The sequence below is a fragment of the Diabrotica virgifera genome, chromosome 6, assembly GCF_917563875.1.
Source record: "Diabrotica virgifera virgifera chromosome 6, PGI_DIABVI_V3a".
Classification (NCBI taxonomy): domain Eukaryota; kingdom Metazoa; phylum Arthropoda; class Insecta; order Coleoptera; family Chrysomelidae; genus Diabrotica; species Diabrotica virgifera.
In genome coordinates, this window is record NC_065448.1 from 164,933,755 (window position 1) to 164,953,678 (window position 19,924).

Sequence of the window (19,924 nt, forward strand, 5' to 3'; positions counted from 1 at the left end):
ACCCTAAAATCAGGGGTCGCCACTTCCGCCATACACACCGTACCGAAGATATTCTTCTCCGCCGTGGATACCGTTGTGGTCTTCATCCGTAACCCTGGACAAGGGACCCTAAGCAGGTACTAGTTTCCCGGGTCAGAAAACTCCTGGAATCTGCGGAGGGCAGGGATTGATTCACTTTCCCTGGTAGGACTGTCCAAAAGGAGTTCCTATCCGCTACCCTTTGAACATTGAACGGAAAACATCCGAAAAACATTGAACGGATGAGAAAAGAAAAGAACCCTAGTGACAGTAAAGGAAAAAATGGACAAGCTAATTGGAAAAACAAATCAAGTAAAACATTAGTTGCAGTGGAAACAGATTCCTGTTGTCTCTACTGTAAAGAAAAACATTTTATCTATAACTGTTCCAATTTTTTGAAATTAAATACGTATGGTAGATATAAACAAGCACAAAAATTGGGTTTATGTTTGAATTGTTTACAAAAAACTAATCATATTAGTAAAAATTGTCAATCTGGAACCTGCAGGAAATGTGGGCAGAAACATAATACACTCCTCCATTACGGTAGTGGGGGGGGCAGAAAATGAAGGCACGGGAGTAAAGTGTCAGGAAGGTGTTGGTCAACTTTCTGCTCCACAGATCTGCGAAGAAGGTGCCACTTCCTCTGGTAATAATGGTAATCAATCATCAGTTGGTCCATCAAATGGTATGTCACTTAGCGTTAATTCTGTGTGGTTGGAAAATGGAGCTGCGGTTCCTGGTGAGGTATTGTTATCAACCGCATTAGTTCAAATACTTGATGGGAATGGAAAAGCTTGTACATGCAGAGCCTTGTTAGATTCTGGGTCACAGCCCAATTTAATAAGTGAAGAAGTGGTAAAGCGGTTAAACTTACCTAGGAAGCCAGTAGAACTTACTTTAGCAGGAGTTGGAAGCAAAGCAGCACAAGTAAAATATAGGTGCAACGGTACAGTTGAATCAATTGGGGTGGGCTTTAGAAAAAATGTGTCTTTTCTGATAGTTCCACAAATTACTGGAATGATTTCCAGTCAGAATATACCTACAACAAGGTTAAATATTCCTAAACATCTGCGATTGGCAGATCCAGGATTTCATAAACCTGGAAAGATTGATCTTCTCTTAGGAGTGGATATATTTTATGAATTACTGTGTGTTGGACAAATTCGGTTGGGTCCAAACCTTCCATTGCTTCAGAAGACAAAGTTGGGCTGGCTGGTCAATGGAAAAATGAGTTTTATTGGAAACACATCTAATAGTACTAGTTGTAATCTTAGTGTAGTAGACATCAGTCAACAATTGGAGAAGTTTTGGCAAGTAGAAGAAGTACCAGATGGACAAGAGGTGCTTTCAAAGGAAGATATGGAATGCGAGAACATCTTTCAACAAACGACAAAGAGGGCTCCTGATGGAAAATTTGTGGTTCAGATTCCACTCAAGACACCAGTAACAGAATTGGGTCTATCTAGGCAATCAGCATTAAATAGATTTTATAAATTGGAACAAAAATTAGAAAAGAATAAAACTTTGCAAGAGTTGTATATCAAAACAGTAAGGAGGTGCAGCTCGCATTGGCATGTTCAGAGGATGGTTCTGGGTCCGTTCAGATTGGAGAAAAGGACAAAAATAAAACACTGGGATTGATATGGGCATTTAAAGAAGACACATTGATGTTCGCAATAGACTTTTCAGCTAAAGACAATAGGCATACGACACGGTCAATATTATCAGAAGTCTCAAGGATTTTTGATCCCTTAGGGTTGGTGGGACCCTCAGTACTTTTGGCGAAACACTTGCTACAAAAAATGTGGCAGCAAAAACTTAACTGGGATGAGTCATTGCCTTACAATTTGGAGACAGAATGGAGAAAATTGAGGGCAGAGTTCTTAAACTTAAATAGTTTGAGAATTAGAAGACATGTGGTTTGCAAGAATGCTGTAACAGTGGACATTCATGGATTTGCAGACGCTTCAAAATTGGCATATGGAGCGTGTGTGTACCTTAGAAGCGTAGATCAAGATGGATTGGTGACAATAAGTTTGTTGTGTTATAAAGTGAGAGTAGCTCCATTGAAGGCACAAACAATTCCGAGACTTGAGCTCTGTGCATTATTGGTACTGGTTAAATTGGTTTCAGTAGTTCGAGCGTCTCTTACAGTGAAAATTGACAATACCTTTTATTGGACAGATTCTACAGTGGTATTGGGATGGCTTAAGACGGATGTTTGCAAATTACAGGTTTTTGTGGCAAACAGGGTTAGCCAAATTAAAGTCATTGTAAAATGTGGTGAATTTAGACATGTGAGATCAGAGCACAACCCAGCAGACCTTCTATCTAGGGGTGTGTTACCGTCGAAGATTATTGGCTTACGACATTGGTGGATTGGACCTGAATGGTTAAACTTTGAAGAATCAGAGTGGCCCAATTTGGGTCAAGAGGAACAATTGGAATTGCCAGACTTAAGGCATGCAGTAGTTTCACACATAGCTACTGAAGAGAACCCACAACTCTTTCATTTCGAAGAATTCAGTTGCTTAAATAGACTAAGGAGAGCTGTGGCATATTGTTTTAGATTTGTTAAAAAGATCAGATCAAGAGATTTTGATGTAACCAGATCACTATCTCCTTTGGAATTGGAACAAGCTATGGATGCATTGGTATTGGTATCACAGAAAGAAAGTTTTGGAGCAAAAATAATGTCATTGGAAAATGGAAAACCCTGAAAGAAAAATCTCCTTAATTTGAATCCTTTCATGGATGAGGCAGGATTTCTCAGGGTGGGGGGTAGATTAAACTTGGCAAACATTCCTTATTCACAGAAACACCCTCGTCTATTAAATGCGAAACACAGGTTTACCATATTATTATTTGAAATGGAACATAAGAGGTTGCTACATTGTGGACCGCAGCAACTGTTAAGTACTGTCAGAGAAAAATTTTGGGTATTGGGGGGACGAAACTTAGCACGAAAAGTGTGTCGCAGTTGTGTGAGATGTTTCAGATCCAAACCTATTCCTTTGGAACAAATTATGGGTCTTTTACCGAAAGATAGAGTAGAAGTCAATCCTCCATTTTATGTACCAGGAACGGATTATGCAGGTCCTTTTCCAATGAAAACAAAACGTGGTCTTGGTGGTCAAGTAGTTAAATGTTATATTTGTCTTTTTGTGTGCTTTTCAATTAAAGCACTTCATTTAGAGGTTGTATCGGACTTAACCAGCGAAGCCTGGATTGCTTGTTTTCGAAGGTTTATCTCACGACGGTGCAAACCACTTAGAATTTATTCAGATAATGGGTCAAACTATATTGGGGCTAACACTGAATTAAGGGAATTGCAAACTTTTTTGGAACGTGAATCACAAACAATTAGTAATACATTAGGTAATGAGGGAATTCAATGGCAATTTATTCCGGCACGTGCTCCAAATTTTGGGGGGTTATGGGAAACCGCCGTAAAATCATGTAAACAACATTTAAGGAGAATATTGGTTAACTCTCCTCTTACATACGAGGAATTTGGTACTCTTCTTGCACAGGTTGAAGCTGTTCTAAACTCCCGTCCTTTGGTCCCTCTTTCCTCTAGTCCTGACGACCTTGAAGTATTAACACCTTCCCATTTCCTTATCGGACGAAAGCTCACTGCAGCTCCTGATCCAAGTCTAAAGGAAATTCCAGTCAGTCATCTGTCTCGTTGGCAACATGTACAGATGCTTCATCAACATTTTTGGAGTAGATGGTCGAGTGAGTACCTTACTGAATTGCAGCAACGAAACAAATGGTTGAAGAATACCAGTAATCTTCAAACTGGACAGTTAGTTATCATCAAGGAAGACAATCTTCCGCCATCCCAGTGGCGACTAGGAAGAGTGAAGGAACTATTCCGTGGTCCAGATGGAAATGTGCTAGTTGTATTGGTCAAAACTCAATTGGGAGAATATAAACGATCTATTTCAAAACTGTGTCCACTCCCAGGACAATCATAGTGATTAAGTGTTCATTTTTTACGTTACATATTATAAACAATGGTTAGGATCAATTTTATGTTTTTCAGTTAAATTTGTTACATTTTTATATTGAAATTGCTATTTCAATGTGGGGGGAATGTTTAGGACTTTAAGGTAAAGAATTTAAGGTCAGTCTGGCAACGGTGTATGGCTACACACCGCGCGAAAACTGCACTTGCGCCGATGTCCGCGCAAGCGAAGAACGAACGAGAGACTTGGTGAGAAGATGGCAAACTGACAATGGTTCGATGTATTTGTTAGTTTTTAATAAAGTTGAAATTAGTAATTGTGGTATTACTTAGCTAATAAAATTACCCGTGAAGATATATTTGGATGGTTCTAAGCGGGTAAACAAGTAAGAGGTGGATAGACGAAGTGAGAACCGATGCTAAAGAGATATTAAGGGTGGATAAATGGAGGAGAGCAGCCAGAGACAGAGATACTTGGAGACGGATGCTGGGGGAGGCCAGAGCCCGACTTGGGCCGTAGCGACATACAATAATATAGAGTGATGAACTCAAGCACCGTCGCGACGGTGCTTTACACGACGCGCGTCGTGTAAAATCCACATTCTTTGTCGAATATTAAGTGAAACATTTTGCAGTCGTAACGGCAAGTGATTATTCAGAAAATTTAGGTATACGCTGTGAGCTCGTACGTAGAGGGGATATTTAAAAATTCGCGAGCGCCAGTAGTGACAAGTCTGTAAACGTTTACTGAAAATTTGACATAAATGTCAAAGTGATTAATTTAAAATTAAAATTAAAAACATTAATTATAAAAAATATTAGTTGGTCAAAGCTGTGGTATATATTTTTACCTTAAATATACTTACGTTTTAAATACTGAATTTAAGTTTTTTTAATGTTCCGTAATATGTAATTATAAATTAATCTATTAATCTTAGCGACATCTACATGATAATTGTGAAAGTATCCGAAGTAAGAAATTAATATTTCATCAATAGAACGTCAAAATGATTAGCAAAATCTTAAAAAAATCGATTACAATAATTTAATACTTTTTTGCGTTGTAAATATTAAGCGATAACAACTAAATAATAAATTTAAAAATTAGCGGTGATAGTTGCATTGGTAATCCGCTAGGAGCGACACCAGCGAAGCTCAGTGCGTAAACCTTTAGAAAGAGTATAATAAATGCAATCCTGTGAAAAAATAAAATATAGATACATTTAAAAAATATGAGAAAATTGTAATTTTTTTATAGTTCACCCTCTATACAAATATTTGTCAATGATCTCTGTTAAACTTAAGGAGGTAGGCGCAAAATCTTGGTCTAATGCTATTTAAATGCATTCATTTTTTCGAATCCTGAGAAAGCTAATACTTATTTTTGAAAAATTGATAACACAGAACGAATTATTACCGAAGGTGGAAAGTCGCTGAAAACTTATATAATGTTTATTTGAATGTGATTTTTAATTTCAAATAATGTCATTCAAAAGAAACTTTTTGTTTATTCTAAGAAGGGAATTCCCTCGGTAATTATAGTCCGTCCGCTATAACTTTTCCCATGCGGTACGATTCATTTTCAATCAAATTAAGTCAAAACCCAAAGTGAAACGTACGCCGATGTGTGTAGTATGTAGTACACAGTATACAAAATGTATATACACATCGACGTTCGTTTCAATTTATGTTTTGACTTAATTTGATTGAAAATGAATCGTACCGCATGGGAAAAGTTATAGCGGACGGACTATATGTAATCTTTCATTCTGCGTTTAATTTTTTTTTAAATATTTATTAGTTTTCTCAGGATTCGCAAAAATGAATGCATTTAAATAGCATTAGACCAAGATTTTTTGCCTACCCCTTAACTTGAAAACTAGAACATATTGCTTTAGCTTATTATATAAAATCTTATTTGTCATGTTATTTATGCCTTTATGTTGTTTCAGAACGAGAACTTCAAACGAAATGGAAGTCAATCCGGGATCACTTTAAGAGGCAGGTTGACATAGAAAATGGAATAGCAAAGTGTGGCCAGGCCGCTAAATTTAAAAGAAGATATTTATATTACGATCTCCTGCATTTTTTAAAACCACATATGAGATCTAGAGGTACTCTTAGAAGTATTGATACATCGGAACAACAGACTGAAGATCCCCTTTCCGAAGTTGAAGATACAGAAAGTGTTGATTTTATGCCACAACTTATTAAGATAGAAGAAGAACCTTTTTCCTTCGAGAAATCATCCAAACGTAGATATTCCACCGATGAGTATGAAATGAGAGAAGTACAGGGCGATTCCTCACAGAGTATGATGTTACAAAACCACGAAGGAGATGAAGATTTCATGGGAAACAAAGCATTCTTAATGTCCCTACTGCCGCTTCTAAATACTGTACCTGCAAATGAGTTAGTTTCTTTTCGATGTAAAGTAATGGAGGTCTTTCAGACAATTGACTTTTCATAATATCTTCGCAAAACTTAAACGTGCACCTATTCCTAGCAGTACTTGTAAATATCATTCCGAATCCATCGTATTTTAATGTTTTAGTTATCAATGATACTCTACAGCAGGCGCGGATACAGGGGGGGTCAGCGGGTCCATGGACCCCCCTATTGTATTTAGTCTATAAGTATTTTTTTATTATTTATTATTTTTTTCTGTTAACTCTAAACTTTAAGCCATCAGTAGATACAACACTAAATTACACGACAACCGCTTCCAAAGAATTGAAAGAAGCCATAAAATACAATAAAACACCCTTCTCTAAAAAATAATCTGCAGGCGCATTTGTTTGAGTACCGGTGGGTCCATAAACAACGGAAATATTTTTCTCAATTCAAAGAATAACAAAAATGATATTTTAAAATGCAAATAAGTACATTACACTGGGTATAAACCTTATCTCATGAAAAGTCACGTTTCAAATTTGCGATACGATATATAAAAATTTGTATTTTACTAGATAATCCATACGTACCTACCCATTGATGGTAGAAAGGTTAATCTATATATGGTAAAGAACGACCAGCGAGATTAATAGTCGTGAATTGTCTATCAATCCTTTTGATACCGTAGGTATCTGGGATTATAAATAAAGTGTATTTTATCCTTTGAGTAAGTGTGAGTCGTATGGCTAAATCTGGAAAATATAATATTTGAGCAGTGTTGCCATAGGTCTTGGACAAAATTTCGGAAGACTGTTCCTATTTTTTCGGTAGAAATCGTCAAATTTCGGTAGATTTCATTTTTGCTTCTTTTGCTATCGCATTGCAAAAAAATTATACTTTAGGTACGAGTATTCAAAAATAAACAACATTCATCATCATATAATGATCAATAATCACCATTCATCATAAAAATCATTCAAAGTTCAAAATCGGTATACCTTAAAAAAATGTATTTTCTCGGTTTTCTAGGTATTATAGAGCAATTTTCTTCATTTTTTTTAATCCAAAGTAACTCGAGTAGAGCCGTCTAACTAACGCAATACTAAATATCAAGGATGCTTTAGTTTTGTTATAAGGAATTAATTTATTTATAATAAAATAATACTGCATAGTTTTTCCTGTTGTAGACTTTTTAAAAAAACTTACCACACGTGTACCTATTAACGTTCAAAATACAATTATTCTTATTTGAAAGCTGTATAATTGTTTAAACAAGTTAAAAATTTTTGTTATAATAAATAATATTAGTTATAAGTTATTAACATTTTTATAAATTACCTACTGCAAAAATAAGGGTTTTTTGCAATTATCTCCAATTGTTTATGTATTTCAAATTAGAAACTATCTAGAATATTTATTTGAAACACTTTTCTCTAAAATCTACAAGAAATGTTTTATAGGCAAAAACATGATTTTTTTACACTTTATAATCGTTTAAAAACAAAACAATGTCGTATATTGAAGCAATTGAAAACGAGAAAAAATTTTAATGTTCTTTAGTTATGTCGAAATACTGTAACTTAAAAAGGTGCAAAATAAATTTCTCCTGTTAAGATTTTAATATAAATATTATTTTTAGTTTGTAATTATCTTCTAAATAAAATAAGCCACAAACCCAGGTAGATACATTTTATTCCCAAAATCAAAATATAAAAGGACAAAGGACTGGTCATAAAATTGATATAACGGTAAATCCGTATCTGCTGGTTCGCACATTGTGTCACAAGCTAGTAAAAGCAGTTCAAGAATTCTTGAAAATTGACTAAATTCTGTTGCCAAATCTATCCGCAAAACAATTTTCTAATAATTTTGATTTTTCGGTAGAAAAAAAATCGGCAGATTAATTTGAAAATTAAGAATTTTCGGTAGAAAAAAAATGATAATTAGGTAGATCGGTAGATTTGACAGGTATTCGGTAGATCTACCGAGAAATCGCTAGCTGTGGCATCACTGTTATTTGAAGTAAGTCTGGTCCCCCTATTATGAATTTCTAGATCTGCGCCTGCTCTACAGTATAACAAGCAGATGAAAATGTACCGAGATATGATGTAAAAATTAAATAATACATTAATATAACTATAAATGCTAGTTTTATTTACAATTATCAAAAGAGTTTTTAACTTAATTCTTCTTCTTGTAGTTCCTTCTCTTATCGGAGGTTGGCTATCATCACAGCTATCCGTACCTTATTGGCGACGGCTCTGAAAAGATCTACTGAGCTGCAACTATACCACTCTCTTAAGTTTCTCAGCCAGGAAATTCTTCTTCTACCTATGGATCTTTTCCCCTTAATTTTACCCTGCATTCCCACATAACAATGATTTTCGCATCATGTTCAAAGCATATATACTACCAACATTCGTCGGAGTATATTCTTTTTAGTATATGCGTAGTACAAGCATAACATGTACCTTAAAAAACATTATAAATTTCATGTTCTTTGCATATACTTCAAAGAATATTCTCGTACCGAATATACTGAGCACATTCGTGTACGTAGTATCTCGGAATATTCGTAAAAGCTTTTTCTTAGAATATACCTTTATCGAATGTTCTGTAAAAGTATATTCGTAACACATACTTATAAGTACTTTTAAAATATCTTAAAAGTAATTTGTATGTACCTATAGGAAGACCAATACCAGCCTTTGAGACTTTCACCTTCGTTATTGTTAGAATAATTAATAAAATTGACATATTTTAATACTATTGGACGAATTCATTTCTTAAAATTGGTTTAATTGTATGGTAAAAAAGTTTGAACATTAATATTTGTATTAACGTTTATTATTATTATTAAAAATTCGTTTTCATAATTGAATTGAATGTACCAGCTCGAGTTTACCATCAGTATTTTTTACATCCTTGGAATTTAGGTAGTACATACAATTCAATATGGGCCATTCCAACATCAAAACCCACAACCAACGGCTTTGGTGTTGCCAACCGTCGAGTAAGCTTTTTTCCTCAACTTATCTTAAAAATTCCCACTTTTATGAAAAAATTACCTCCAGATTACAAAATCTGAGAAGATATGTTTAATTATTTTCAAATATTTTGATTTTTTTTAAATATTTTGCAATTTGGACTGGAGCAAAAATTCCCTTTTGAGTTAACTTTTCCCTTTTATCAACTTTTATGTTGAAAATTCCTGCAAAAAGAGAAATTTCCCTCCGATTGGCAACACCAGTATTCGGTGACCAAACTGCAAACGGCTCTCATTCTTCTGTCCCCTTCATACCTGAACAGGGATTAGGGATAGGATATGAAAACAAAGGTAAATTATGAATACGAAAACAGGCATTATTTGTATTTATGCAGTGTTAAGGACGAAGACGAACAATAAAGTACTAGGATTAAAGAACATACATAATATCTTTGCGGTGCTTCAAAATATAATTCATTTTAGTAACTCAATATTACTTAAATACTTAGTACCTACCTAGGTAAGTACATATAAGTATATAAATTTTAATTACTTATAGTTTAGTTTAGCCAAATTTTATAGAATATTTATATAAATAACTAAAATTTATATATTACATGTACTTACTTTTTAAGTAATATTGTAGAATGTACTAACTACATTCTCATATGCAATTGAAATACGTAAATATAATAGGTAGGTACTTGATAGAACCAATAGAACCTAAGATGAGATTAGGTGATGCCGAAAACATACTTTTGAGCAGTATAGCACTTCCTTGGAATATTCTAAAAAGTATATTATTGGTATACTTATACCGAAAAGAAGTGCGGTAGTACATTCTAAGTATATAAATAGAACGTTTAAGTACTGTAATGTAGTATATACTCAGTATCTGCTCTGCACATTCGCAATGGTAATTACGCATATTCTCGGCATATACTTTTTCTGAAAAGTATGTTCTATGAATCTACTAAGAACATGAAATTGTTATGTGGGTTATGAGCCGTAATATCTATCTCATATTTCGCACCTCTAGTAATGTGGCCCAAATAATCCAGCTTTCTTGTTTTGATGTTCTTTATTACCTCGCAATCCTTTTGTTGCCTTCTAAGCTTTGTAGCTTCTTAACTTAATTACCACTGGCCAATTGGTTGTGCAAACCAATGCCAATAAAACACAAATACACACAACTTAATTACCAAGATTGTTGGATATTTATGTTTGTTTCTATAAGTATTTAATTTATATTCATCAATCAAGAAATCAAACTACCAAAAATAAAAAAAAAACGTGGATGACAAACGAGATTCTAGATATGGGCTATTTCACGAATATACGACTGTCTTGGATTATCGCGACAACACATATTTTAGTGTGCAACATAAGAAGTGCAAAAGTAAATGGCTCTAATAATTGTTCCAATAAACAACAATGTATTTTGCAATTGACTTTCGTTCTTCATAATTTGCACAGTAAAATATTCGTTGTCGAGATAATCCACAACAGACGTATGTTCGTTGAATAGGGTATATCGTATATGATGAAAGACAGGCGAAAGTTCAAAGATAAGGACACGACATTATACAAAAGGATAGTCAAAGGGATCAAACAATCAATTAGAACATCTTAAGACGATATAGTTATTTTCCTAACAAGTGCAGAAAGTCATTCTTTTCCGCACGCGACTGCAGTTTGCCGAACGACGCGAAGCGGAAGTTCGGCAAGCAGTCGAGTGCGGAAAAGAGACTTTCTGCAAGAGTTAGGAACAATATTTTTTCTGAGTCTTTAAAAAATTACCAAAATTAATTTAATTAATATGAAAATACATACACAAATTAATTCTTTGACAAGGTTGTCAAAACCAAACTTTCAATATAATTAGTTAGCATGACGACGATCTTAGTTTCCATGACGATGATTCAAAACGACTGTTATTGTCTACCGATTTGACTTTCGAATATTATGTCAAAATAATTTTATTTCATCGAATTGTCGCGTTAATTTCATTAAAACAGGAACACAATAAGATATATTTGAAATAAATTAGTAAATAACATCTAAATATTAGTTTATTGCATGTATTATAATTACTTTAAGGCCATATTAACATATCTAAATTAACACGCGTGCGGAAAAGTAAAAACCGCGTGCGGAAAAGTAACACGCGTGCGGGAAAGTGAAACTTTCTAAACTAAAATGCGTGCGCGCAAGTAGACATTTTTGCATGCTCGTAGAAAAATATAATTTTATCGTCTAGAGCAGCGGTGCTCAAACGGTCGATCGCCAAAGTTTTTGAAGTCGATCGCGATTCACGGAAAAATACACATGGAAAATGTGGAGACTGCGCTAACTTGTAGATGATATATTATGATATCATCACCTGAATGTAAGAACTGGATATCTCAAAAATGTTATATTTTTTAAAACCTCTTTATATACTTGGCTTGGTTGGTGTCACGGACTCCGCAAATTTTGTAATCCATTTTAAAAATAGTTCTAGGCTATCTATGTATAGTTTTTTTACTACAAAAGCGATATTACGTAGGTCAAAATTTTGGACGTAAGAGAACTGTCAAAACATTAGAATGTGACTTTTCATTATTGTCATGTTTATTATCAGCAAGGCAATAACGGAAAGTCACATTCTAATGTTTTGACAGTTCTCTTACGTCAAAAATTTTGACCTTCGCTTTTGTAGTAAAAATACTATACCTAAAATTTTCAGAATAGCTTAGAATTAGCTAACAATGCAATATTTAACTGCTATTATACAGGGTGATTGATTAGTGGGGTAAAGCTCCGTAGATCCGTTATAGTAATAAATAGCGATAAAAGTTCATAACAAAAATTGTAGCTAACGTTGAACTTCACAGTAGAAAATTAGTTAGAATGTTACAGGGTGTTCGATAACATAGTGGCAGATCAAATGTTTTTTAAATGGAACACCCTGCATTTTATTTTATATTCGAAGTCTTCTTAACTTCTCCGTTACAAAAATATAAAGGTTTAGTATGTTATACAGGGTATTTACAAAGTTATAACCAATTTTATATGAAAATCGTAACTAACTCCCTGTATAAATAAAAATAAGCACAACGGCAATCGTTTATTGATGCCACATTTTTTTGTTTATTGTCAAAATTTTCATAAATAATCGATATTGCTAATATTCTTTATATTGAATACAGGGTGAGTCAAAACGCAAGTACATTATTTTCTTAGTAATTTTAAATGAAACACCCTGTATTTTATATCACTATCGAAAAGTACTGTTACCGTACTTTAATTTTTATATAACATTCCCTATGTCTAAATTTATTAGTTTTCGATATATTTTCATTTTTCAGAGCAAAGTATTAATTACGGGTATAAATCTATCCAAATTTTAGGTAAGCCATGACTTGGTTACAATTTTTGTTATTAACTTTTATTGCTATCTATTACTATAACGGCTCTACGGAGCTTTACCCCACTAATCAGTCACCCTGTATGGATAAATCGATTTTTGTTAATTCAAACTACAGTGGAACCTCGATTATCCGTCAGGGCACCGGACCAAGGGTATGACGGATAATCGAAAAGACGGTTAACAGAACATTAAAAAAAATTCATAGTATTATGGTGACACACTGAATTATGGTAACATACAGATATTGACTAATAATTATTGTGCTGTTTGTTTTTATTTTTGGCTTGCGATTCAAAAAATAGAACTCTAAAAGCACGGTATCATTTATCATTACCTATTTAAATTTAATCCAGAGCCCTGGATAAGAACAAAAATATTTACATAAAAAAATGCGGTGGTGGCATACCTGCACATGTACATTTCAACGAATTTCGTTTGGCTTATCGCAATGCTCAACACGATGAATTTATGACTAAATTTTTACTTATGTAGTCAATATAACTTATGTAGGTGGACCCTGACGGTTAACAGAGGTGACGGTTAATAGAGAGACGGATAATCGTGGTTCCACTGTAGTTTAAAAATGTGACTAATGCAATGATATTTTAAAGTACGTTAATAAATCGATATCTACAAATTGATGGTGGGTCAGTGGCATTAGACTGCAGATCGAGAGTTCCCTAGTTCGAACACGGCTGTTGCGTGTCTTTTTTTAATTTTTTTATTAAATAATTAAAAGTTGTTATACTTAAAATTAATTCATATTTTATAAGTTAATTATTATATATAAATAATATATATACCATTTTAAACAACCGTGGTATTATAAAAAGTATTTTTTTATAGTAGTGTAATTTTTGGAATTATAAATGTAACAGTTAATACACCTACTAAAAATTCATATTTTATTCTTTCGAAACATTTTGTGTCCTGTATATAACAAAACCGCGTTATTATAAAAAGTACTTTTTTATTATAGTGTAATTTTTGGAATTTTAAGCATTTTATATCGTCAAATTACTTTATATTCTCTCCTATAAATAATAAAAAGGTTTTATTATAAAAAAGTTCTTTTTTATAAAAGTGTAATTATTATATTTTAATATTTTGAGATATCTATACAATATTATTTCAAATACCATGTAGCGTTCAGTACAAAAAGTAGGTCCCTAAATATAATAGGTAAGAGCCAATTAAACTACTGATGTAGGTATAATAAGTGTCATGGTTCAAGATATTTCGCTGAAGAGAAATGAATAAATGGTTTTTGGCAATTATGACGAAACATTGAAATTCAAGTTACCTAGTTCTTACATTCAGGTGACGATATGCAGTGCCATGCACTTCATCCAAGTAAAATTAAGATGAAAAACGTCTTTAATTACAACTCTCTGTAGTTACAACGTTTTATCAAATAGAACTGTGAAACAAAGTTTCTTATTTTCAATTTTTTTTTACTAGCAGTCGATCGCTGGACTCTTGCAGTTTATGTGGTAGATCCCATGCAGTGCAAGTCTGAGCACCACTGGTCTAGAGTACGTCAATGAATTAAGTAAAACGTGTTTTTGTACCGTCTCGGACGATATAAAAGTCGGAACAAAAAGCCTAGTTGATTATTATTCTTGGAGCGTTGATCAAAGAATAATAAACAACAACGAGGTATAAGAACGAGGTATAAGAGGTGAGTTATCCCGACCATTTTCCGCCGTCGTTTTGGTGTGTTGAACGAATCCGACGGTTTTCCTTTTACATAATGGTGATCGTATTTCTCTACATGTCTTTTCCGCTGGCGAGCTGAGCGAGCTTTCCTCTCCTTATATGTCCGTTTCATATTAATAAATGTAATTCCTAATCCACGCGATCGTCGGTGGTATTCATTCATGTACCAGATATCGTCACATCGACCCGAGCCTAATGTTCGATACGTAGGTTATAAACAATTTTTAAATGTGTGGCTTTCCACAATATGCTGATAAAGGAATAAAAAAAATTCTTACCCAAATAAATTGACCAAATTATTATACAATAGCACTTCGTTAATGTGGTGCCGGCGCAAAAAAATGTTTTTCTATTATTACAAAATTTGACATTGTAAAGTCCAAAAATGGCTGATATCCTTAGGAGGGGTCTTAAAACTGTTGAGATGTTCACTGTAACCATAATAATTCAGTTTATTTCATTAATATGATACTTTTATTTTATTACTTTTATATCTTAAGATTCTTGAGTATCGTGTCGTAGGTATATTTGTTACATTATGAGGAATTCTGAGAGTAGTAACAGAAGTATTGTAATACGCAAAAAGGACTGTATAAGTTTTATAAAGAAAATTAAGTCAACATGAATAAAATATTCTGTTAAATAATGCAATTTCCAATGATTTTCCTTTATTTTAATAAGTGTAAGTGTTCAATATGTTTTATATAATTACGTTACGATTATTGATCGTTTTGCTTTGTGTGTATTACGTTATTGTCAGAATGCTTAGATAATTAATTAAAAACTAAAGACATAAAATGATAGACCGGTAAAATGACAGGGGAACTTACGGACAAACCTGTATTGGAAAAGACTCATAAAAATACTTTTAAGGTATAGTAAAGGAAGGTAAGAATACACAAAGATAAACTCAAAATTTCTCTACAACAATTCTTATTTATGGATTTCGAAACTGGTTTCTTAACTAGTAAACAGTGTTTCCGATTAGCTTTTAGTTTTTATCAAAATTAAGGTGGTTTTACTTGTTAGAAAATTATCAAAGTTGGTATAATAGTGTATTATATAGTGCTTAATCCGATTTTGGGATCAAACTGTAAGTTAGATCATCTTTATTACTATTTTTTAATCAACAAACAGTAAACAACGGTTATAAATACCAGTAACGAGGTAATTAAGTAGCTTAATTACTAATGAACCTGTCCAAGCACAAGGGCCGTAATCAGGCAACATAGGCCCAATATGCAGGAAATTTCAGAGGAGAGATCTTCTGAACTTCAAAATTCTCAAGATGTCATTAATCCATCCAATCAATCAAAATTATATTCAACCGCTCTGACTCAACCTAACAAAAAATTCGCAAGCAAAAACCAAGCCATTTTATTCAATTCACTTCCAAATACAAAAATTGAAGATTATTTAAATGCCATAGCAACTAAAGTCGATCCCAATAAAATTCTCGCCATTTCCAGGATTGTAAATGATCGTATTTGCGTATATTTTACTACTGAAGAAACAGTCACCGAATTTTTAAGAACAGATAATGGAACAATAGTAATCAATCAGGAACGTATCCAAGCCAGGAAGTTAGTCACACCAAGCGAAAAACTGATAATTTCTAATGTCCCCCCATCAATACCTCACAGTATTATAGAGACTCAACTACAAAATTTTGCAATTCATCAAATAACTCCATTGGATTTTCTAAGAATAGGTACAACTAACTCTTTATTTAAGCATATCTTGAGTTTCCGACGCTATACTTACATTTCTCCTAAAAATCTGGAAAATATTCCTGAGTCTATATTAATTAACTATGAACAAATCAATTATCGAATTTATTTTTCACTTGAAAAACAGTCTTGTTACATTTGTAAAGAACAAGGTCATCTAGCCTCTCAGTGCAAAAAAAATACAAACACTCAAACATCTATCGAAAATTCATCACCTACTGCTCAACCAAATTATATCCAAAATTGCCACCCTATCATAACAGATGCTCAGCCAACTATCCATCCTTCACAATCTTCTCAACAATCCACCAGTTCACAATCAAAAGAAACAACCAATACTTCTCTATTTGATTCAAATCCCATTCAAACACCTATCCAGCCAGATAATGTTGAAATGAATAATCACAGCCAAAATCAACCTCCTACACCCTCTGACACTCAATCGTCTAAACGAGCGGTGTCAGAAATAACGTCTCCTTCAACATCAGTAGACCAGAACCCATTTAAAGAACCTCTGCGTAAATCTAAGAAAGCAAAAACTATTCCTGAAGATAATAAGACTTTAGCAGAAGATCTTATTAAATGCACTAGTTCTTTTTTCCAAGATAATTCTGACAACGGATATTTAACCCAGGAAGAACTAATTGATTTCTTTGAAAATGCATACGGCTCTGCAGATCCTCTCAGCATTGCAAAAACGTATACAGAAGATATCGAAGGACTACTCAATTTTTTAACTAAAATCCATCCAGCATTAACTCCCAAGTATCTGAAAAGTCGCTGTACAAGATTAAAAACTAAGATTAATAAACAGCTATTATTATCCGCTTTCTCTACTGATCACAGTGAATACAGCAGCGACGCCTCTGCTGAAATTTAATACAACATTCAACTGTATACTGCAATGGAACCTAAATGGGTATTACACCCATTTAGAAGAACTTAAATTAATTATAGCTAAGTTTAAACCATCTGTAATATGCCTACAAGAAACCCACTTCAAAGAAGATAACTGTCATAATTTAAGAAACTATACTCCGTACTATAAGAACAGAATAACTGCTAGCCATGCTAGTGGGGGAGTAGTAATATATGTCCATAACTCATTTAATACCGAAGTAATACGTTTAAGAACTGAGTTGGAGGCAACAGCAGTATCTATAAAAGGCCCCCACAAAGTCAATATATGTAATATTTATTTTCCTCCGAACTTAGACCCGTCCATAAAAGAAATAACTGAACTCTTCAATCAAATTCCAGAACCGCGTATTATATTAGGCGATTTTAATGCCCACAATATACTTTGGGGAGGTAAAAAAACAGATTCCTTGGGACGTAAAATCGAACAAATTGTTACAGATTCTAATATGAATATCCTTAACGATGGAAGAATCACAAGGTTCAATATTTCCACCGGCAATGGATCCCCAATAGATTTATCCCTCTGTGACCCTGTCTTACAACCAACTCTGTCGTGGGATGTGACATCCCATTTGCATGGAAGCGATCATTTTCCTATCCTAATTACGAACAATAACCATATCTCCTCATCAATTCCATCCAATAAATGGTGTCTGAAAAATGCAGATTGGTCTCTATATTCCTCTTTAATTTCACAAAAAATTTCTCAGTTGGTTCAGCCCTTTGATACAGACATTGATATTAACTCCAAAGTACTCCATCTCGTACAGTTTTTAACGTCAATAGCTCACGAGTCCATAGGTTATTCAAAATTTCCAAAAAAAACGTGCTACAGTCCCGTGGTGGAATTCCCACTGCGAAGCAGCAATTAAAGAGTCAAAAAAGGCGTTTTATAAATTAAGAAGGCACCCAACTTTAAATAACCAGCTAGAATTCAAAAGATTAAGGGCGTATTGTAGATACACCTTAAAGAAGAGTAAGAGAGAAGCCTGGAAAAATTATGTATCATCTTTAAATTCATCTACCCCGACTTCTGAGGTTTGGCAAATGATAAGCAGAATGTACGGGAAAAAATCATTTAACACCATTCATTACCTAGAACATCATAACCATATTTATTCAACTAAGCAAGAAATAGCCTCCGTACTAGCAAACGTATACCAACAACATAGCAGTGACGAAAATCTATCTACAAGTTTCCTAGCCCATAAAAATAAATTTAATAATGCATGTATAAATCTTGATGACCACAATAATTTACCTCTAAATGCCATATTTACGATGGATGAACTGTTAGAAACTTTAAACAAAGTTAAAGACACTAGCCCAGGGCCTGACAACATCCCTACGACATTTTTAAAAGCTATGCCAACGGAAGGAAAACAATATCTTTTGGATCTTTATAATTTCATTTGGACAAATAATGTTTTCCCCATTGATTGGTACGATTCCATTATTGTACCAGTTCTTAAACAGGGCAAGAATAAATCGGACCCAGAGTCTTACCGACCAATCTCCCTAACATCTAATATGTGCAAAGTACTTGAAAAAATGGCAAGCAACCGACTAATGTGGTACCTAGAAGATCGACAGCTACTTAGCCCTATACAAAGTGGATTTAGAAAGTCCAGATCTACATTAGACAACATAGTGGATATTGAATCTGTAATTCATGAGTCATTTGGATGTGGTCAAGAATGTCTGGCTGTATTTTTTGATATAACGCGTGCATATGATACAATCTGGAGATCAGATATCATAAGAATCCTGTCAAGTTGGTCGATTAAAGGAAATATTATCAAGTTTATTAATAATTTTTTATATAGGCGAAACTTCAAGGTTCGAATAGACAACTTTCTTTCAGACTCTAAAATCCAATTAAACGGTATTCCTCAAGGGTCTACTCTTAGTGTTGCACTTTTCCTTATTGCCATCAATGACATCGCTAAGTCACTTAGCCCATTAGTCAAAGCCCGTCTATTTGCTGATGATCTTGTTATATTCTGTCGTGGTAAAAATATATCAACAATGACGACCCATATACAGCAAGCCATTTACAAACTAGAGAATTGGTCGAATACTACTGGCCTAGAATTTTCACCCACTAAAACGAAAGCAATGATCTTCAGTAAAACTCCAAAGAAACAAGTAAATCCACCGAAACTCTTCCTAAAAAATTTACCAATAAAGTATTCAGAATCGATCAACTTCTTGGGAGTAAAACTGGATAGCCGACTATCTTGGCAAGACCACATCCACTCTCTCCGTCTGTCAGTTCAAAACGGCCTTAACTTAATGAAAAGTATCTCTCATAAACAATGGGGTGCCGATTTCCAAACTCTTATGACTGTATACAAAACCCTAATTCGTTCAAAACTAGATTATGCTGCTGTTGCCTACAACTCAGCCAAAGGTTCACTATTGAAAGTGCTAGACACAGTTCATAATTCAGCAATTAGAATTGCACTGGGAGCACACTACACAAGCTCAGTTGAGTGTATGTATGTTGAATCAGGCGAACCATCCCTTCAACTCAGGAGAGAATACCTTAGCCTCTATTGAAATGTTAGCTATCCTGATCCCCAAGTATATGTAAATCAGGTTGGCAATATTGACAGTTGAAGTAGTCTAATAAAATGGTCGTCACGAAGCGTTGCATATGAATTATGTCTCCCAGTAAATATACCTAATTAATAAGTACTCGGCAAGCTTCCTTCTCCAAAAGGTTATGGACTCCAGTTTTACATGCCAAGAGTACATTCAATAAGAAG

General features: G+C 33.9%; 1 protein-coding gene across 1 annotated transcript in view; it reads left to right on the forward strand.

Annotated features, from left to right (window-relative positions):
- The window catches only part of LOC126887018 (uncharacterized), a 36,682-nt gene extending 28,154 nt beyond the window's left edge, over positions 1-8,528 (forward strand). The window contains exon 2 of the mRNA XM_050654324.1: positions 5,944-8,528. Within this exon, the coding sequence (XP_050510281.1) occupies positions 5,944-6,461 (518 nt within the window). The 3' untranslated portion in view covers positions 6,462-8,528. The remainder of the gene's footprint in view (positions 1-5,943) is intronic.
- Positions 8,529-19,924: the final 11,396 nt, after the last annotated feature.